This window comes from Ovis aries, chromosome 15, assembly GCF_016772045.2.
Source record: "Ovis aries strain OAR_USU_Benz2616 breed Rambouillet chromosome 15, ARS-UI_Ramb_v3.0, whole genome shotgun sequence".
In the NCBI taxonomy this organism is placed as follows: Eukaryota; Metazoa; Chordata; class Mammalia; order Artiodactyla; family Bovidae; genus Ovis; species Ovis aries.
Window position 1 is genome coordinate 78,271,239 of NC_056068.1, and position 22,904 is coordinate 78,294,142.

A 22,904-nucleotide genomic window follows, 5' to 3' on the forward strand; every position below is an offset into this window, starting at 1 on the left:
CGTATGGTCTTCACAGGTGGTGCTAGTCATGAAGAATCTGCCTGCCAGCTCAGGAGATGCAGGAGATACAGATTCAATTATTTGGTCAGGAAGATCCGCTGGAGTAGGAAATGACAACACGCTCCTGTACTCTTGCCGAGACAATTCCATGGACAGAGCAGCCATGGTGGGCTACTGTCCATTGGGTTGCAAAGAGTCAGACGTAACTGAGCAACTGAACACACGCACACATACACACACACATATACCTATATACATTCATTAATATATATTAAAATGACATGCAAATTACAAACTCAAAACCATTTTCTGTGTAATTGCAAACTGTTCAGTTATCATTACAGTTATCTGAAATTGTATATGCATACCTGTATATCTATATCTATCTATCTATATCACAGTTATCTGTTGTCTACGTTAATCCTCATTTATAAATTGGCCTCTCACGTATAGTACGGTTGGGACTAGAATTAAGGTTCTTTAGCAAAAGAGATGATGTGCAAATGCTTATGATTTATTATTACTCTTCTGTGTATTCAATATTTTAGAAGACTCCAAACTTTGTAATGCTGTCTTTATTTAATTGACAAATAAGCTACAGGAAGCCCACAGACAGTTCAAGTCCATCCTTTGACTACAAGGCATGTGTTCCTTTCCAAGCTAGGCTGCATTGGCTAGTATGCTCATCACATTATAAACTATACCTTATCCAGTGATGACCAACTTACCTGAGATCTGCCCAGTGTAATTGCATAGGATCCTTGCTACTGAAAAATGATCTATGACGTTTCAATTATTTTGTGTATATTAATTTAGAATATATGATTCCCCTGGGATTCCCTTCTTGAGTTACACGTTTTTTAGATACCTTGAAAAAATATAACAAGATCTCATAGGCTTTTAAAAAAGAAGTTCACTTAAAAATTAGTCTTCAGAGATCAAACCAGGTGTCAGGCCATCTTAAAGTAGTGACTAAGGTAAACTTTGGATGTATTATTCTTCTGAACAAAGACAATTTGAAAAATAAATAAATACAACTTGTTAAATGTATAAATATGGAGAAGTTTTATGAGTTCATTCATAATTTAAAATTATTTTTATTGGGTATACTTGATTTATGGAATAGTTTTATAACATTTTATTTTTTGAAGAAACTAGCAAATCAGGGAAAGAAGTACAACGTGTATCTTTGTTCTTTATATGGGATATGATTAATGGAACTGGAGAATCCTGAACCAGGGATTTTAAAGTGGTGGAAAGGTGAAACCTTTGTCCTATAACTAGTTATATATCCAGATAATGATTTGTTATGCAATTATTCATTTGAGAAATAAAAAAACATTGGTATAAATTCTTATGGAACAAAGAATTATTTTTTAAAATATAATTTCATTTGAAAATGAGAGAATTGGCAAAAAATTCTAATGGGCACTTTTATATCTGAAATCTCATTCTAAGTGAAAATCTTTAGAAAATTTTATTGCACAATGAACATACATGTAGAAATCCAGTATTAAGAATAGGCATTTTGGTAGCTTAAGAGAAAAAAAATCAGACTGTGAAGAAAATTCCGTTTTTATTCATTCAAGTCACTTTCTTAATTTCATGAACATAAAAGCCTGGTTTCTATTCATGATGACTTTTTTCAGGGCAGCTTTCACTTCCTTATTCCTCAGGCTGTAGAGTAAAGGGTTCAACATGGGAATGATCACCGTATAGAAGACAGAGGCCATCTTATCTGTGTCAAGGGAATGATTAGAACTTGGCTGTAAGTACATAAAGATGAGGGTTCCATAGAATATGGTGACTGCCAGCATGTGGGAGCCACAGGTAGAAAAAGCCTTGCGTCTGCCTGCAGTGGAGCGCATCTTCAGGATGGCGGAAGCAATGTACACATAGGAGACAAAGACAATGAGAAGGGAAGAGATGAACATGAGACCAGCGCAGGCAAAAATCCATAGCTGCTTGGAGTGAGTGTCTGACCTAGTGAGCCTGAGAAGAGGCATGTCGTCGCAATAGAAATGATTGATGATATTGGAATGGCAGTAGGAGAGGTGAAAGGTGAGGATGGCATGAAATAGGGCGACCAGGAAGCTGTAGCCATAGGGGACAGCCACAAGCTGAACGCAGACGCCTGGGGACATTACGACCATATAGAGGAGAGGGTTACAGACGGCCACATACCGGTCATAGGCCATGGAAGCTAGTAGCAAACACTCGGCAGTCATGAAGGCCAGGAAACAGCCCAGCTGGGCAGCACATCCATTGAAAGGGATAACATTTTGTTTGTACAAGAAACTCCCCAGCATTTTGGGTGTAATGACAGAAGAATAACAGAAATCAACAAAAGCCAAGTTACTAAGAAAGAAGTACATTGGTGTGTGGAGTCTTGAATCTGTTCTGATGACTAGGATCAGACCCAGGTTGCCTGCTACTGTGAAGAGGTAGATGGATAAGAACAGCACAAAGAGGGGCATCTTCAACTCCTGACGATCTGTGAGGCCCGCGAGAACAAATTCCGTCACCTCAGTGCAATTTATCTGGATCATGTGTCTTCAGTATGTCTGGATGAAGAGAGGATAATGAAATCCAACATAATTAAATTCAAGTCTTAATATCCTTTAAAGCAATTGGTATAATCCACATGAAAATGCTAACAGTAAAAGTGCTAGCATCCTTGAGTCTGGTGATGAGACAGAGTAAACGGAGATGTTTTATAGGAGAGACATATTTATCTCCCCCAAATCAAGTGCATTTTATGAAATTAACAGCTGTAGATAGGATTCAGTCCACACTGACTCTCTGCTCAAAGCTCTTACATTGTTTAAAATTTAACATTATTTTTTTTCAAAACATTAAAGCTATTGCTTTTATCAAAAATATCTTAACATTAATACTATAAAGGAAAATGACCCCCTGCAGTGACATCACTCTGACAGACTTGCATATGTGATGCAAACCCCACATTGTCGCAGTGATGACAGAGCCATGAGCAGCACGCTCTAGCCATGTATTCTATACTCAGCACTTATTGCAGGGAGGCCACCATTGATTGCTTCGTAGTCTTCATGAATGTGTTAATAATGCAAATGCTGGAAATGGGCAACTTTATGAAGGACTATGGCTACCTCATGGGTTGTTATTTTAAAAAATATAATATAATATTTTTTATTTGACTGCCCTGGTCTTCCTCAGTGCACTCAGGCTTTCTCAGCTTGCAGTGACCAGGGCTACCCCTCTGTGTGGTGCCCAGGCCTCTCATTTCGCTGGCTTTCCTTGTTGCAGAACACTGGCTCAGTAGTTGGGTCACATGGGCTCAGCTGCCCCGTGGCATTGTGGGATCTTCCTGGACCAGGTATCAAACTCATGTCCCCTGCATTGGCAGGTGGATTCCTAACCACTGGACCACGAGGGAAGTCCTACTCTGGTTCTGATATTCCCATCTTTTAGACAGGAAAGAAACATTGAGAGGTAAAGCAACTGAAGTAAGCTCAGACAGCCTGTCTGTAGCACAGGGCTTTCAAACTAGTGTTCTTCTGATGCGGGAGCCCACTCTCTATTAGAGAACTGACAAGCATCTACCTTATAATGCAGGGTACCCAACTGTGTTGATTGCAGCATAAGCGATGTGAGTATATAAAATCCACCCAATATTCCGAAATGGAAAAGTACCTGCAAAAGATTGGATAGATGTATATGTACAACTGAGTCACTTTGCTGTTCAGCAGAAATTACAATATTGTAAATCAATAAAAAAATATGCTCCAATAAAAATTAAGAAGTCAATGTAAAATTTATATTTTATTTCACTTATTCTATTCCATCTATGAGAAAAAAATACAATAGAGCCTCAGTAATGAACAACTGATTTTCTAACAGATAAATGTTGAAAAATGCCATTCCATTGAGACTTATGCCAAGCAAGGCACAGCAGAAAGAACCCTGAATGAAATTGGGAGATCTTTATTTGAATGCTCTGTCGCCCTCAAAATACATTAATTTTAGTATGTCATAAATTCAGTTTGTTCCTTAATTTCCTAATTTAATGTGGTGCCTATTTTATCAAAATCAAAAATAATTTTTAAGTGTACATGTGTGGATGTTTCTACAACTTTCTATGGGAAGAAGATAATTTTTGATGGTGTTGATCAATACGTGAAGAAAGTCATCAGAGTGTTTAAAAGCCTAGTTAGTGGTCCCACAAATAAATGAATCCCACTTTAAAATAATCAAGCAAGTACTTTATTGGAAGTTTGATTTACTAGTTCCAAGACAGCAGCTAAGAGTTCATTGTTTAGCAACTACACATGCTTCAGCATGCCATTTTATCTTATCTTAAAGGTAGCGCATGCATATATTTGACAATATATTTGAAAGTATATTATATATGGTCTTTTATGATCTAACTCATGATTTTTATATTCAGACTTTATATCCTCACCTGTCACTTATGCTGCAATCATCACACAGAGTTATTCTGCTATCCTCAATTACAGTATGCCTTTCCATTTTTCCCTACTTCCTGTGTGTCTTATCCCATACTTACGTCTACCAGGTGAATGGTAATTAATGAGTTGGAAGAAAAAAATCCTATTTATTCTTCAAAGCCTATCAAAACTCAACCTTTCCTGAGAAGAGAATTCTTTAAATTCTAGTTCCTCTGTTACTTACCAGTTTTCATTTTTATGTTGTGGAAACATTTTATACATAATTTATTTACATATAATTTATGATTTCCATCTGCTTCTATATTTCTTCTTTTGATAGACTGTCTACTCCATGGGTGGAAGTCATGAATTATTTATTCATTTCTTAATATAGCCCCTTCTACATGCTTGGTGATAATGAATTAAATATTAATTTTGTCATGCTATTTCAATTTATGCCCCTGTTCATAATTCATACCTTTATTTGTATCAAATATGTTAAGGGTCACAATGAAGATTTAATTTAATGTGCTTATCTCTCATTTTGGGTAAAATGACTAGATTTGCTAAAATGGAAAGGAGTCTTGACATAGTTCACAATCTAATCAGTTAAGTGCCTAACTTGTCTAAATGTTTGAATAGATTCTATCTCTATTCAATTTTTTTTGAATATTTGAATCTCAAAATATTTGAGATTTCAAATATTTTTTTAATCCCAAACTACTAAATACGCATTTTATATAATACCACATGCACAACTGAAATAAGATTAGAGGAGATATTCTTTCCCTTGTTTCCAAAATGTCATCCAAAATATTTTATTCTAAAATTTATTCTATTCTAATTCATTTTAAAACTGTCATTTGTAACCCAATTTTTAAATATACTCTTCTAAACTATACCTGGGCAGACTGTGTTCCTATTTCTTCTCCAAATAGGTCTGGGCAGCAGGAAACTGCAAGGTTTTGTCACTGACATATCCCAAGGGTTCTTTCTTACTTAGAGTAGGAGGCAAGTAAAATAATCAGCAAGCTTAGAACCCACACCCCAAAGGGATCCCAAGGCAGGCTGGAGATCAATTAGCATTATTATTCTGTTTTGAGGAACTTCAGGTGTACAGTTTTGCATTTGATGTCATTCCCTAAGATTTTCTAGTTTTTGAATTACTCTTATTTATTTGTTGCTTTAATTGTTATGTGGTTGTTGTTGTTCAATAGAAGAATTTAAATCTATCCTTGGAAGAAAGATAAAAATTACCTTGTGAATTTTCTAACTACATATCTTTCAAAGAAATAAATATACAACTCCTCCAAGAATCTATTTCTGAAAATCATTGTCCTATTCTTTGAAATGTTCATGACGTGCTCATTTTCTCTTTAGGTTGTCTCTCGCCATCATTACGTGATTTCCTTGGTGACCTAGTCTAAAGAACACTCTCCCAGAGAGCTTTCTTAGCTCTTCTGTGTCTACAACAAGGGTGTACAGATAGAAGATGGTTTTAAAATTTACTTGGAAACAATGTGTCTGCTGTAAACTGAATTGTATCCTCCCAAAATTCATAGATCAAGGGCCCAAACCCAATGTGATGGTATTTGCAGATGGTCCTTAGGTAGTTAGGGTTAGAAGCGATAATGAGAATGGGATCCTCATGATAAATCCATGCCTTATAAGGAGAAACACTAGTTTATTCCCTCACTCTTTACACATAAATACACATAAACATGACACTCTCTGATACACACACACACACACACCCAGAATAGGCCATGTGAGGTGAGCACAGTTAGATAGCAGCCACATACAATGCAGCAAGAAGGTTCACACAAAGAACCAAACTGATCAGGACCTTGACTTGGACTTACCAGCCCCCCAAATTATGAGAAAATAACTTTCTATTGTTAGAAACCACTGATTTTTATAGAACTTTGTTATGATAGCTTGAATGGACAAAGATAGCATGTTTATGGAAACAATAATTCTCTACATTGAAACAGTTTTTGTTGGGTTTGTGGGAGGGGATGATGACGGAGAAAGGAACTGTGGAATTATGTTTATTTTTCCAATATAGAGCAATTTCTGTTGCCTTCTCCATAATTTTTTTCAGTATAAATTTATTTATTTTAATTGGAGGCTATTACTTTACAATACTGCATTGATTTTGCCATACATAGACATGAATCCACCTCAGGTGTACATGTGTTCCCCATCCTGAACCCCCCTCCCTCCTTCTGCCCCGTACCATCCCTCTGGGTCATCCCAGTGCACCAGCCCCAAGCATCCTGTATCATGCATCGAACTTGGACTGGCAGTTTGTTTCACATATGATAATATAAATATTTCAATGCCATTCTCCCAAATCATCCCACCCTCGCCCTCTCCCACAGAGTCCAAAAGACTTTTCTATACATCTATGTCTCTTTTGCTGTCTCGCATACAGGGTTATAGTTACCATCTTTCTAAATTCCATATATATGCATTCAGTTCAGTTCAGTTGCTCAGTCGTGTCCGACTCTTTCTGACTCCATGAGTCACAACACGCCAGGCCTCCCTGTCCATCACCAACTCCAACAGTTCACTCAGATTCACATGCTTCGAGTCAGTGATGCCATCCAGCCATCTCATCCTCTGTCGTCCCCTTCTCCTCCTGCCCCAAACCCTACCAGCATCAGAGTCTTTTCCAATGAGTCAACTGTTCACATGAGGTGGCCAAAGTACTGGAGATTTAGCTTTAGCATCATTCCTTCCAAAGAAATCCCAGGGCTAATCTCCTTCAGAATGGACTGGTTGGATCTCCCTGCAGTCCAAGGGACTCTCAAGAGTCTTCTCCAACACCACAGTTCAAAAGCATCAATTCTTCAGAGTTCAGCCTTCTTCACAGCCCAACTCTCACATCCATACATGACCACAGGAAAAACCATAGCCTTGACTAGATGGACCTTAGTCGGCAAAGTAGTGTCTCTGCTTTCGAATATGCTATCTAGGTTGGTCATAACTTTTCTTCCAAGGAGTAAGCGTCTTTTAATTTCATGGCTGCAATCACCATCTGCAGTGATTTTGGAGCCCAAAAAAATAAAGTCTGACACTGTTTCCACTCTTTCCCCATCTATTTGCCATGAAGTGATGGGACCGGATGCCATGATCTTCGTTTTCTGAATGTTGAGCTTTAAGCCAACTTTTTCACTCTCCTCTTTCACTTTCATCAAGAGGTTTTTTAGTTCCTCTTCACTTTCTGCCATAAGGGTGGTGTCATCTGCATATCTGAGGTCACTGATATTTCTCCCAGCAATCTTGATTCCAGCTTGTGTTTCTTCCAGCCCAGCGTTTCTCGTGATGTACTCTGCATAGAAGTTAAATAAGCAGGGTGACAATATACAGCCTTGACGTACTCCTTTTCCTGTTTGGAACCAGTCTGTTGTTCCATGTCCAGTTCTAATTGGTGCTTCTTGACCTGCATACAGATTTCTCAAGAGGCAGGTCAGGTGGTCTAGTATTCCCATCTCTTTCAGAATTTTCCACAGTTTATTGTGATTCACACAGTCAAAGGCTTCAACATAGTCAATCAAGCAGAAATAGATGTTTTTCTGGAACGCTCTTGCTTTTTCCATGATCCAGCGGATGTTGGCAATTTGATCTCTGGTTCCTCTGCCTTTTCTAAAACCAGCTTGAACATCTGGAAGTTCGCGGTTCACATATTGCTGAAGCCTGGCTTGGAGAATTTTGAGCATTATTTTACTAGCATTTGAGATTAGTGCAATTGTTTGAGCATTCTTTGGCATTGCCTTTCTTTGGGATTGGAATGAAAACTGACCTTTTCCAGACCTGTGGTCACTGCTGAGTTTTCCAAATTTGCTGGCATATTGAGTGCAGTACTTTCACAGCATCATCTTTCAGGATTTGAAATAGCTCAACTAGAATTCCATCACCATCGCTAGCTTTGTTCATAGTGATGCTTTCTAAGGCCCACTTGACTTCACATTCCAGGATGTCTGGCTCTAGATTAGTGATCACACCATCATGATTATCTGGGTCGTGAAGATCTATTTTGCACAGTTCTTCCGTGTATTCTTGCCACCTCTTCTTAATATCTTCTGCTTCTCTTAGGTCCATACCATTTCTTTCCTTTATCGAGCCCATCTTTGCAGGAAATGTTCCCTTGGTATCTCTAATTTTCTTGAAGGGATCTCTAGTCTTTCCCATTCTGTTCTTTTCCTCTATTTCTTTGCATTAATCACTGAAGAAGGCTTTCTTATGTCTTCTTGCTATTCTTTGAAACTCTGCATTCAGATGCTTATATCTTTCCTTTTCTCCTTTTCTTTTTACTTCTCTTCTTTTCACAGCTATTTGTAAGGCCTTCTTAGACAGCCATTTTGCTTTTTTGGATTTCTTTTCCATGGGGATGGTCTTGATCCCTGTCTCCTGTACAATGTCATGAACCTCATTCCAAGTTCATCAGGCACTCTATCCATCAGATCTAGACCCTTAAATCTATTTCATTTCCACTGTATAGTCATAAGGCATGATCTGAGCCACAGTCAGCTCCTGGTCTTGTTTTTGTTGACTGTATAGAGCTTCTCCATCTTTGGCTGCAAAGAATATAATCAATCTGATTTTACTGTTGACCATCTGGTGACGTCCATGTGTAGAGTCTTCTCTTGTGTTGTTGGAAGAGGATGTTTGCTATGACCAGTGCATTTTCTTGGCAAAATTCAATTAGTCTTTGCCCTGCTTCATTCCACATTCCAAGGCCAAACTCGCCTGCTACTCCAGGTGTTTCTTGACTTCCTACTTTTGCATTCCAGTCCCCTATAATGAAAACGACATCTTTTTCAGGTGTTAGTTCTAAAACGTCCTGTAGGTCTTCATAGAACCATTCAACTTCAGCTTCTTCAGCGTTGCTGGTTGGGGCATAGACTTAGATTACCGTGATATTGAGTGGTTTGCCTTGGAGATGAACAGTGATCATTCCCACCCTAGTCAAGGAGGCCAGAATTTGGCATCCTCAGCTTTCCGTGGCCCTTGGGGGGCCTGAAGATCCAGTGAGTACTTGGAATACTATTTAAGTTGTCTACAGACATCAATTCCTTGCTGGAAAACACATACACATTTTCTTTAAAATAAGCAAACATTTACATAAATGAAACCTCAGGAAAAAATAAAACATCATGGCTATAACTTTTCTTCTCTGGATGCTACTGTGTGACTAACTAGGACAAGTAGGAATCACTCTCAAGATATAATCACTAAATACCTACATGAGAGAGGAATGATAGATGCTCTGGCCTGGTTTCCAAACCTTGGGCCGCAGAGTTTCTGTAGATGAAGAGGGACATTGTTTCCAATAAGTGTCACTGATTGAACCACTTGGGACAATATAAAATGTTGTTCTGTGATGAGCTTTCTGTTGTCTTTTTGCTTTTTGCTTTCCTTTTTGCAATGCCAATTCAGGGGGGAGTGTGTTGTTTGCAGTGGGTGTGTAAGATGAAACCATTATGAACTGAAAATTCAATTCAAACTGACTGCTATGTTGCAATAAGTTAAGAGTATCACAGATAAGTTGATGCTTGTAAGTGGATATACCAAAGTGTGGGAATGAGTTCCTCTACAAATTAGAGCCTACTCAACACTCTCCATGGGATCACAATGAGTCAGACGTGACTGAGCAACTGACATTTTCACTTTCTTTTTCCAGCGCTCTCACCCTTTCAGGGTCACTCGTAAGCCTGTGTAGTCCAAAATGCTTTCCTAAATGGCAGAGAGAATTATAGCTACTGAAAGAAATAACACATCCTTAATATCCAACCATGAGCCAATTTCTATCAATTAAGACAGCTACTATTAAAAATGAGTAAAAACAAAGAATTGAAGAAATAAGTGTTGGCAAAGATGTGGAGAAATTGGAATCCTTTGCACTGTTGGAGGAAGTGTAAATGGTACAACTGCTATGGAAAATAGTATGGAAATGCCTCAAAAGCTGAATATAAAATTACCAGATGATGCAATAATTCCACTCTTTGGTATATTCAAAAGAATAGAGCACACTTTGTTAGTAGCAGCGTTATTTACCATAGTTCAAGCGTAGAAGGTTACCCCTACTGTCCATTAGTAGACAAATGAATGGATAAAGAAAACATACATAGAATGTTATATTCAGCCTTACAAAGGAAGAGAATTCTGACACCTACTACATGAATGAACCTTGGGGACATTACGCTAAGTGAAATAAGCTAAGTGAAATAAGCCAATCACAAAAACAGATAGTGTATGAGAATAGTTAAACTCAGAGGGATGGAAAGTAGAGGAGTGGTTGACAGGAGCTGGTGAGAGAGACGGGGAGTTGTTTAATGGGTTTCAGATTTGCAAGATGAGAATTCTGGAGATTACTTGCACACCAATGTGAATGTACTCAACACTACTGAACTGTACACTCAAGAGATAGTTAAGATGGTAAGTTGTATGTTATGAACATTTCACCACAATTTTTTAAATAAAAAAATTTTTTATGAGATCATGGAGTATGTTGCCCATGAAACATCATCCAGCACTTGTGAAGGTGGAAAACCATTTTTCAGTATTGCAAAGCTGAGGGGTCCTCCTCAAACCATCACCCTCTCTCCTCCTCGTCCTCCATTTTCATCATCTCCTTCGGTCTTGGTCCATTCACTACCAAGCCTATTACCTGCAAAATCTTGCTGATTTGCCCATTCTTTTCTGTCTCTGCTGTTTCTGTCCTCTCATACCATCTGCATCTTAACTCATCTGCCCGACTCTAGTTTTCTCTTCCCTCCAATTCTTTCAGTGTGCCACTTCCATTCAAGTATTTCTACAAGACACCTTTGTGCATGTCACTAGTCTGCCCAATAAAAATAATTTTGTTGTTTTTGAGTTGCTTAGTTGTAACTGACTCTTTTGCAACTCCTCTGTCCATGGGATTTGCCAGGCAAGAATACTGGAGTGGGTTGCCATTTCTTTCTCCAGGGGATCTTCCCGACCCGTGGATTGAACCTGTGTCTCCTGCATTGAGGGCAGACTCTTTGTCACTGAGCCACCTGGGAAGTCCTAACAATTACCCCTGAATTTTTGCATTGTGCCTGACTTCAATGATCTTTAGTATTAAACTACCACCCTTCTGGCAAACCAGGTTCTCTGTAGCTTTCTTATACAAGCTTTCACCTTTAGTCCAGCCAGACTCTCCATCAATCACCCCTCTGTGCCTCACACTAAATCTCCCCATCTTTAAATGCCGTAGAATCCTGATTCTATCTGAGAGCAGCCTGGAAGTTCCATGGCCTGTGCTTCTCTGTCATCCATCTGAGCCCTGCACCCAGGGGAAGACACGAGAGCCACTCAGTTAGAAGCGAGCCTGCTTTCATCTGCATCTCCACACGGCCCCATGGTTCTCCACTTGTCACTGCAGAGGCAAAAAATCCTTGTGTTTGGCTGTAGCTTATGAAAGAAATGAAATATGATCATGGAATTGGTGAAACTGGAAGCTTACAAAAATCGAGGATCTATTAGACCTTCCTTCTCTTCTCCACAGGTTCATTCTTTCCTCATTTAAGAAGCCTCCCCTGGTTACTCTGAGGCTTAGGGTTCTCTGCCTTTTTTTCTGTTCTGGTGACAAGAGAAGAAACTCTTTATCCCTAGACATTTGGCACAGGTTTATATTCTATCTGATATTGTTCCTTAATTTATCGATTTGTATGATCCTTTCTTGTCCATCCTTTCTTGGGGGCTTCCCTGGTGGCTCAGAGGTTAAAGGGTCTGCCTGCAATGCAGGAGACGTAGGTTCAATTCCTGGGTTGGGAAGATACTCTGGAGAAGGAAATGGCAACCCACTCCAGTATTCTTGCCTGCAGAACCCCATGGACGGAGGAGCCTGGTGGGCTACAGTCCACGGGGTCGCAAAGAGTCAGACACGACTGAGCTACTTAGCTTTCACTTTCACGTCCAACAAGGTGGATGGAAAGGTTAGGTACCATGACTTCTATGTCTCTTGAATTCCTAACATCAGTGCAGTTCAGTCGCTCAGTCATGTCTGACTCTTTGCGACCCCATGAATCGCAGCACACCAGGCCTCCCTGTCCATCACCAACTCCCGGAGGTCACTCAGACTCACATCCATCGAGTCAGTGATGCCATCCAGCCATCTCATCCTTGGTCGTCTGCTTCTTCTTCTGCCCTCAATCCCTCCCAGCATCAGTCTTTTCTAATGAGTTAACTCTTCGCATGAGGTGGTCAAAGTACTGGTTTCAGCTTTAGCATCATTCCTTCCAAAGAAATCCCAGGGTTGATCTCCTTCAGAATGGACTGGTTGGATCTCCCTGCACTCCAAGGGACTCTCAAGAGGCTTCTCCAACACCACAGTTCAAAAGCATCAATTCTTCAGCACTCAGTCCAATTCTCACATCCATACATGACTTCTGGAAAACCATAGCCTTGACTAGACGGACCTTAGTCGGCAAAATAATGTCTCTGCTTTTGAATATACTATCTAGGTTGCTCATAACTTTTCTTCCAAGGATTGCTGTTTTTCTTTCTGGCCTTCTCCATAATCTAGGGCATCCAGCAATTAACTGAGAATTCACCAGACACTTTAATTATATCTTGCAAAGGTTTCGGACAGGAGGTGAAAAACACAACTTCAGTTACACATAGTGAACCTAAATGACATAAATGAGAGGATCAGTAAAACTTTTGATGTAAACTGTGAGGCCCAAAGCAAGGCGGAGTTTGCATCCCTATGGATTCTGGATTAATGATAGATAACCAAACTATCCTGCATATGGTTTGTGAGGATACAGTGAGGGATTTGTCTGCTTTGTATAGTGATTTTGAATATAAATTTTACCATGTAGTTTTCTATGAAATAACTACGGTCTTAAATATAATGGCTGCAGGGGAGTGGTAGTGTTAGTATCTAACACTGTTTGTACATAATGCGTTAACATACATGGTTCAGTGAAGAGGAAAAGTAGCAAATCCTTGCATTTCACAGCTTGACATGATCATGATTTGTCAGCATCGATCAGGACTACATGAATTATGCTTAGTAAATTACATATTTTATTTTAAATGACAAACATGGTTAATGCAGTTGGAAAAATGTTCTGATCTCATTTATGTTTAACTGTAAAATGGCTTGACTTCTACTTGGTATAGGGATGTTGGAAAATTAACTAAGTAGAAATCTTTTGTATAAATCCCTGCATGAAATACATTAGCTGAGTTCAAGTGACCAAAAAGAGGAGTTATTAACCACAACTTGTTAGGATTGAGTTTTTATAAAGCTATTTCAGCATTGGTTATATATATATATATATATATATATATATATATATATATATATCCATGTAGTTTATCCATGATATATCCATGATATATATATCATCAAGGGCTCCTCCCAGGGAAAGGTTTATCTTTCCATTTCTTAAACTTTAGGAGAAAGAGTTCAGTTGAGTTGATCAAAGTTTTGGGGAGGGGAGAGTATTTGACTAGGAGATACATTAAGGGAATTTTTAAGGTGAAGGAACTGTTCTTCATGTTACCAAGGGGGTTGTTATTTAACTCTCTGCAATTATCATAAATTCATAGAACTGCATATTGCAAAGACTAAATTTTATATATATATATATACACATATGAATAGAAAAGTTAGTGAGATTGTCAGACAATGCCAGGAAAAAATTACATGCAAATGTATTTAATTGTATTATGAATGTATGACATAATCACACTTAAGATGGGAGATTTATTGTCATGAGTAACTTTGGAAAATGGTTCTTTGGTTAGTCATTGTAAAATTACAGAAAAAAGGAACTGAATATAAACTTTGCATTCTGGTTTAGAAATCTGTTTCTCACAGTGGTCCAAGTTAGTTCTGAAAGGATGTACATGTATATTGGTGTTGAACAAGTAATTAAATGGCTTTTAAATATTGGGGCCAGGTTTTTCACTGCTGAAGAAAAACTTGACAAATAAGCTTGCAAATGAGATAAGCATGCTGTTGAGGCAGGAGCCTTACAAATAAACATGCAATTTAGACCGTGCTCCTGGTAGCTGTTCCCTGGAAAATAGTCCTCAACAATGGGATTTTCCCTTGTAGAGAGAGAGTTTGGGAGATTTGTGAGTTGTTTTTTTTTTTTTTTTTCCCTCTCCCAAGATTTTCATTTGAAAGCCTGGGAGAACCTGAAGAAAGATTTCATGCCATCTCCATGAGAAAGTACCATTGGGACTCATTTATCTTGCATTCCTTTCTCAGGTGTCACAAGAGACGGATCTGTGAGCACTTGGGGATTGAACCTCTGTAAATAAAGCAAATGAATTACTACAGTTATTTAGAAACTTGTGGAATAGATTATGACAAAAATTATGACAAATGATGATCATTGAAACCTTGAATCCACAAACACATCAATAAAATTAGCCTCATTTCAATAACACATTTTAAATCAGACCCACACAGCAATTTCATGTTTTCCTTAACAGCATTACTAAAGAAAAGTTATACTTAACAGTTTGAAAATCACAACTGTTTTCCAAGCAATGCTAGTTACCTAGGGCTCAAAATTTTCAAGAGATAAGCTTTCTTAGATATTCCCTGGTGATCCAGTGGTTAGGGCTCTGGCTTCTCACTGCTGAGCACCTGAGTTCAATCCTTGTTCAGGGAACTAAAATCTCACAAGCCATGTGGCCAAAAACCAACAAATAAGAGAAAAAACAATTAAAGCTTCTTTTTCAAATTCAGGTTTTGCCATTTTCAGACTGGTAGAAGTCCTGGTAGAATTTACACCCTCATGAATGAGACTACATTGAAAAAACTTATAATTGGAAGAACAGCTGGACGTTAATATTGTGAAGTGAAGTGAAGTCACTCAGTCGTGTCCAACTCTTTGCGACCCCATGGACTGTAGCCTACCAGGCTCCTCTGTCCATGGGATTTTCCAGGCAATAGTCCTGGATTGGATTGCCATTTCCTTCTCCAGGGGATCTTCCCAACCCAGGGATTGAACTCGGGTCTCCTGCATTGCAGACAGATGCTTTACCGTCTGAGCCACCCCTGGGGGAAATTTAGGACAGCTCACAAATAGCACTTGTGAGAGATTTCCCTTGTCAAAATAGAATTCCTATGATGCTTATGAAAAGGTTGGAACTCAAAGAACTCCCAAGCAGCATGGGACCATAGACCATTCTCAGTCTCGCAGCTTTCAGAGAGTGCTATGAAAGCAACTTGGTCTTGTGGCACTGACTCCAGTTGTTTCTAAGTGGCCAGAAGGAAGATAGCTGGAAAATGCGTTAAGAGGAACAATTGGTCAGAGCTTCGGTTCTACCACCCCACTCCACCAGACTAATTTTAGTTATTGTTTATTGGAGCTTCCCATGTGGTGCTAGTGGTAAAGAACCCACCTGCCAATGCAGGAGATGTAGAGATGAAGGTTTGATCTCTGTGTGGGGAGGATCCCCTGGAGGAGGGCATGACAACCCACTCCAGTATTCTTGGCTTGAGAATCCCAAGGACAGAGGAACCTGGTGGGTTACAGTCCACAGGGTCACAAAGGGTCTGACATGACTTAGCACCCATGCACACATGATATTATTATTAATAATATTTAAAAAAAACTCTAACCAAAATAATTCTACAAAAAATATACTCATGTCTCTAACACAACCCAATCATCTACCAATGAGAAAGCTCACATCTTAAACAGGAAATAAAGTTAGTGGTTCTATCAGGAGTCAAATTCATGCTTCCTGATATCCACATCCATTCAATTAACTTTCTTTTTCCAGAAGAAAATAAAGAAAATGAAGGCACTCAGTCATGTCTGACTCTTTGAGAACCCATTGACTATAGCCTGCCAAGCTCCTCTATCCATGGGATTCTCCAGACAAGAATACTAGAGTGGGTTGCCATTCTTCAGGGCATCTTCCTGACCCAGGGATTGAACCTGTGTCTCCTGTATTCCACAAAAATTATTTACCATCTGAGCTACCAGGGAAGGCCCCAGAAGAAAAAGGACCCAGAATTTCATGGCTGAGAGCAAACTAGATTTGACAACATAGCCTAAATAATTCTTCAGACTTTTACTTTTTCAAAGTTTTGTTTTTAAACTTCTGAGCCCTTTTTGTGATAAGAAGAGGTGCTAGAAGCACTTCCTATTAAGTAGGCTGAGAAAAGTTGATGAATGTTAAACAATTTTAATGTTTCAATATGGCATCTGGTCCCATCACTTCATGGGAAATAGATGGGGAGACAGTGGAAACAGTGCCAGACTTCATTTATTGGGGGCTCCAAAATCATTGCAGATAGTGACTGCAGCCATGAAATTAAAAGATGCTTATGCCTTGGAAGAAAAATTATGACCAGCCTAAATAGCATATTCAAAAGCAGAGACGTTACTTTGCCAACAACGGTCCATCTAGTCAAGGCTATGGTTTTCCCTGTGGTCATGTATGGATGTGAGAGTTGGAATGTGAAGAAGGCTGAAAGCCAAAGAATTGATGCTTTTGAACTGTGGTGTTGGAGAAGCCTCTTGAGAGTCCCTTGGACTGCAAGGAAATCCAACCAGTCCATTCTGAAGGAGATCAGTCCTGGGTGTTCTTTGGAAGGAATGATGCTAAAGCTGAAACTCCAGTACTTTGGCCACCTCATGCGAAGAGTTGACTCATTGGAAAAGACTCTGATCTGGGAGGGATTTGGGGCAGGAGGAGAAGGGGACGACAGAGGATGAGATGGCTGGATGGCATCACTGACTCAATGGACGTGAATCTGAGTGAACTCCAGGAGTTGGTGATGGACAGGGAGGCCTGGCGTGCTGCAATTCATGGGGTCGCAAAGAGTCGGACATGACTGAGTGACTGAATTGAACTGATTTATGACTATGAAGAGGACTTTTCTTTCTGGAAAATTACACAAATAATATATTGCAAAAAATTATAATACCATCTTAATTTGGGTTCCCCCAAAATGAGACACTGAATCAATGATTGGTGTAAATGTGATTTGTTAAGAATTTTTCCCACGAATAGCTATTGGATTGAATGGGAGTGGCACCTAGTAAAGAAGTAAGCCAAGCAAGGATATAGTATCAAAGTCCCCATGACAGGAAATTTGGTTAGATTCCACGGAAGAGTTCTGGAGAGAGGTAGCTTTAGTTGATCTGAGTGGGCAAAAGAGCTTGAATATAAACAGCTGACACTGAACAACCCATAACCCATAAATGTATGGATTAATCTGTGTATAACTTATCATTGGCCTACTGTATCAATGATTCCTCCCCCCATCATTGGATTCAAACAATTAGAGACCTTGTAGTACCATAATATTTACTAGTGGACAATTATTCATGTGTAGGTAGACCTGTGCAATTCAAACTTGCAGTGTCCAAGGGCCACCTGTATACTCCTGTGCTCATATAAATCATTGCTAAGGGGTAGTCCCTGTGGGATGTAAATTTCCAGTTGCTTCTGTCTTACCTGGCCCGCAAGCATAACAGCTTCAGGAAACCTGATGCAGTTCTCCAATAAAGAAATGCAGGTACTTACTCCTAAGCAAGAAAAGCCACCAGAAGCTGAATATAGATACGATAAAGAGATCATTTGAGGCAATGGCTATCAAAGCGGAGCCCTGGACAAGCAACATCAAGACAACTTGGTATCGGTTTGCAAACATGAGAGTTTCCCAGGTGAGATCTGAAACTAGACAAGCATACATGAAGGGTGGGGAAACAAAAGAAAGAAGCAGATCATCCCAAATTGGTCAATGGCAACTTTAAATAGCAAGGGGATATACCTATGAGTCTTGGCTTGGGTGGCTATAAGATGAGCAAATCTCTGCAAAGGCCCCCTGGACTCCTAAAAGTTCATGTAGTAGACTTACGGGTTCACTCACGCCTACCATGGAGAAGACAATGGCAACCCACTCCAGTACTCTTGCCTGGAAAATCCCATGGACAGAGGAGCCTGATAGGCTGCAGTCCATGGGATCACTAAGAGTTGGACAACAACTGAGCAACTTCACTTTCACTTTTCACTTTCCTGCATTGGAGAAGGAAATGGCAACCCACTCCAGTATTCTTGCCTGGAGAATCCCAGGGATGGCGGAGCCTGGTGGGCTGCCGTCTATGGGGTCGCTCAGAGTCGGACATGGCTGAAGCAACTCAGCAGCAGCAGCACGCCTACCATCCAGATGGTTTCAACACCTTAGACTGTCCAGGCTGCAACCTTTACAGTGGCTCCTACCGTGGAAGCAACAGGCAGAAAAGTGCACTCCAAAGGCATGGAGGCAGGGATCGGTAGTGAGGACCTGCCGATTGTCCAGGTCCAGCTCAAGAGTCAGCCAAACGTCACATCCTCTCAGTAACCTCATTCAACACTTGGAAACTATAAGTAGCTGTTGAAAATGCCTTTTTTTTTTTTCTTTTCTTGCTCTGTATCAGAGCTACTGACTCTTAAACTCTGGCAGTTTGATCCAGCAATATGTGTTCTAACAAGCCCTCCAGATGTCATTAAGTAGAAAGGTACTAATTACACCAATCAAAAGGCATATATATTTAGTTACTTAAAAAAGGTGAAATCCACCTACTAGCTGTCTAGTTCAGTTTAGTTCAGTTCAGTCGCTCAGTCGTGTCTGACTCTTTGCGACCCCATGAATCGCAGCACGCCAGGCCTCCCTGTCCATCACCAACTCCCGGAGTTCACTCAGATTCACGTTCATCGAGTCAGTGATGTAAAAGAGACACAATTTTTACTCCGTTTTTGCCACTGCCAATGCAGAGGACATGGGTTCAATCGCCGGTCCAGGAAGATTCCATATGCCTCAAGGCAACTATGTCTGTGCATTGCAGCACTGAGACAGCGCTCAAGAGCCAGAACTCTGTACCAAGAGAACTCACCATAGTGAGAAGCCTGGATACTGTAGCTAGAGAGTAGCACCAGTCACCAAAGCTAGAGAAAACCAGCTCACAGCAATGAAGACCCAGTGTAGCCAAAAATAAAATTATAAATATATTTTTAAGGTAAAATGATAGAAAATGATTCCATGCAAATAGTAACTATAAGAGAGTTGAAATTGTATGTTAAAGTCATAGAAAAATAGGACTACAGTAAACAAAGATGGCACCCCACTCCAGTACTCTTGCCTGGAAAATCCCATGGACAGAGGAGCCTGGTAGGCTGCAGTCCATGGGGTCCCTGAGGGTCGGACACAACTGAGCGACTTCACTGTTACTTTTCACTTTCATGCACTGGAGAAGGAAATGGCAACACACTCCAGTGTTCTTGCCTGGAGAATCCGAGGGACAGTGGAGTCTGGTGGGCTGCCCTCTATGGGGTTGCACAGAGTCGGACACGGCTGAAGTGACTTAGCAGTTAGCAAACAAAGATGGGTTTTTAATGATAATAACAGGAAAACACAGTAAATTTAGCAATTATAAATTCATGAACAAGCACCACAGTCACCTCAAGATTTAGGAAATAGGGAGTGACAGATGTGAGCAGAAAAGCATAATTCAGCTGGGGATTTAATGGCCCTTGATGGAAAAAAAATAAAGGGAAAATCAGCAAGTCTATAGGAGACTCTTCAAGTGGCTAGAGGTAAAGCATCTGCCTGCTAAGGCAGAAGACACAAGAGGAGGAAATGGCAACCCACTCCAGTACTCTTGCCTGGAAAATTCCATGGACAGAGGAACACGATGGGCTACCGTCCATGGGGCCACAGGGAGTCAGACACGAGTGGTCATGAATGTAGGAAGCTTTAGTAACACCATTCTCCAGTCTGACCAGGATGAAGTCTACAGTTCTTGGAAAACAATTTCTGAGGGCAGACTTTCTCAGCATTGAAACTTAGTGTTTAGGACTGTATAACTGTTTTGTGTGTGACGAATTTTTCATGCCCACTGCAGTTTATGTAGCAGCATCTATAGCCTTGGAGAGGGAGATGGCAATCCACTCTAATATTCTTGCCTGGAGAATCCCATGGACGGAGAAGCCTGGCAGGTTATGGCCCATGGGGTCACAAAGAGTCAGACACGACTGAGTGACTAACAAACACACCCACACCCTTGATTGTCTACATAGCAAGGATATTCGTTTACACCACCTTGTCATGGTGAAAATCAGTAATATTTCCAGACATTGCCAAATAGCCCCTAGGATAAAAATCAATTCTGATTGAAATCACTGATTTACAGTTGTCTCTTAGCATTTAATTGGGAATATATTACAAAAGCACTCTAAGATACATTATTAAATCATTCTTATAATTTTAAACTGGGTATTGAAGGGAACTCAGTTTTGTCTACTTTTGGCTTATACCTAGTTATGTTAATATCACATGAAATGAATTTTTATAAATGTATAAATATACTTTTATGTCTAAATATATATATGCATATATAAAATTTGAGAGATGGCATGTAAGTTCCTATGATACTTTCTACATATAAATTATGATTCTAAGTCAAGTTTAATTACAAAGAATTCAGAGAATGAATTTATTTTAGTTTGTAAATCTTTACTGAACACCAAATAAGGTCAAGTCATTTGACTAGTTTTTCATAGTCAACTAAAGAAAAAAAAATGCACCATTAAAGTCCACATTGATTTTTTTGAATAAACTTTTTTTTTTTTTACTTTACAGTATTGTATTGGTTTTGCCATACATCAACATGAATCCGCCACAGGTATACATGTGTTCCCCATCCTGAACCCCCCTCTCTCCTCCCTCCCCATACCATCCCTTTGGGTTGTCCCAGTGCACCAGCCCCAAGCATCCAGTATCATGCATCGAACCTGGACTGGCGATTCATTTCATATATGATATTATACATGTTTCAATGCCATTCTCCCAAATCATCCTACCATCGAATCATTTTTAAATGTGAACACAGAAGTCTGGTTTTTACCGGTGATGATTTTTTTCAGGGCATTTTTAACATCCTTATTTCTGAGGCTGTAGATTAAAGGGTTCAACATGGGAATGATCACCGTATAGAAGACAGAGGCCATCTTATCTGTGTCAAGAGAATGCTGAGAACTTGGCTGTAAGTACATAAAGATGAGGGTCCCGTAGAATATGGTGACTGCCATAGCTGAGCTCTCATTCTCAGGATGGTAGAAATAATACACATGTAGGAGATAAAGACAATCAGAACAGAGGAGATGAAAGTAACACCAGCACAGGCCAAAATCCACAGCTGTTTGGAACGTGTATCTGAGCAAGTGAGCCTGAGAAGAGGCATGTCATCGCAGTAGAAATGGTTGATGGTATTCGAGTGGCAATAGGAGAGACGAAAAGTGAAGATGGTGTGAAACAGTGCCATCAAAAAGCTGTAGCTGTAGGGGACAGCTACGAGCTGAATACAGATTCCTCGGGACATTGAGGCCATATAGAGGAGGGGGTTACAAATGGCCACGTATCGATCATAGGCCATGGAAGCCAGTAGCAAACACTCAGATACCATGAAGGTGAGGAAGCAGCCTAACTGGACAGCACATGAGTTGAAAGAGATAACATTCTGCTTGTACAAGAAATTTCCAAGCATTTTGGGTGTAACGACAGAAGCATAACAGAAATCAACAAAGGCCAGGTTACTAAGGAAGAAGTACATTGGCGTGTGGAGTCTTGAGTCTGTTCTGATGACTAGGATCAGACCCAGGTTGCCTGCTACTGTGAAGAGGTAGATGGATAAGAACAGCACAAAGAGGGGCATCTGCAACTCCTCTTGATCTGTGAGGCCCACAAGAATAAACTCCTTTACCTGAGTGCAGTTGATCTGTGACATATCTCTTCCAGAGGTCTGCATGAGGAAGTAGAAAACAAGAGTTAAATTCAAGTTACCGTTATATAAGTGGTACTTTTATGCTTTGATATCTTGTAAGGAGATTTAATGCTAACATGTAGTTAGCATACAGGGATTCTGGGAATGGGATAGAGAGTAGAAACAGATAAACGTGGGAAAGGCATAGCTCTCCTGTCTCGGATTCATTATTTATACAAAGAAGGGAGCTGTGGAACAGCCTGGTTTCTGTTGAAAGTTCCTGAACATTAAGCTATCTGCAACTTTAATCCGACTTATTAAAATGTTCGGCCATTCTTTAAAGTCTTTGGTGAATTCATTACAGTATTGCTTCTGCTTTATGTTTGTGTGTTTGTTTGTTTGTCTGTTTTTTGGCCTTGAGTCAAGTGATATCTTAATTAATCTGTTCTATTTTATTTTATCCAGTTATTGCTCAGACTCTCAGTCATGTCCGAATCTTTGTGATCCAGTGGACTGTGTGCAGCTTGCCAGTCTCCTCTATCCATGTGATTCTCCCAGCGAGAATACTGGAGGGGGTTGCTATTCCCTCCTCCAGGGGATCTTCCCAGCCCAGGGACAGAACCCGCTTCTCTTGAGTCTCCTGCATTGGCAAGCAGATTCCTTACCACTAGTGCCATCTGGGGACCCGTACCCCTGCACTGAAAGGCAAAGTCTTAACCAC

The 22,904-nt window shown here is 39.9% G+C and overlaps 2 protein-coding genes across 2 annotated transcripts; both read right to left on the reverse strand.

Moving 5' to 3' along the window:
* Positions 1-1,589: 1,589 nt before the first annotated feature.
* Positions 1,590-2,549, reverse strand: LOC101102756 (olfactory receptor 8U9). Its single transcript, XM_004016475.5, has one exon. The coding sequence runs from the start codon at positions 2,547-2,549 to the stop codon at positions 1,590-1,592; it is 960 nt and encodes a 319-aa protein (XP_004016524.3).
* Positions 2,550-17,430: 14,881 nt separating this feature from the next.
* On the reverse strand, positions 17,431-22,207 carry LOC101113273 (olfactory receptor 8U1). Its single transcript, XM_042232629.1, is given in 3 exon segments — positions 17,431-17,478; positions 21,285-21,517; positions 21,520-22,207. Coding segments are annotated over 3 exon segments (969 nt in total).
* Positions 22,208-22,904: the final 697 nt, after the last annotated feature.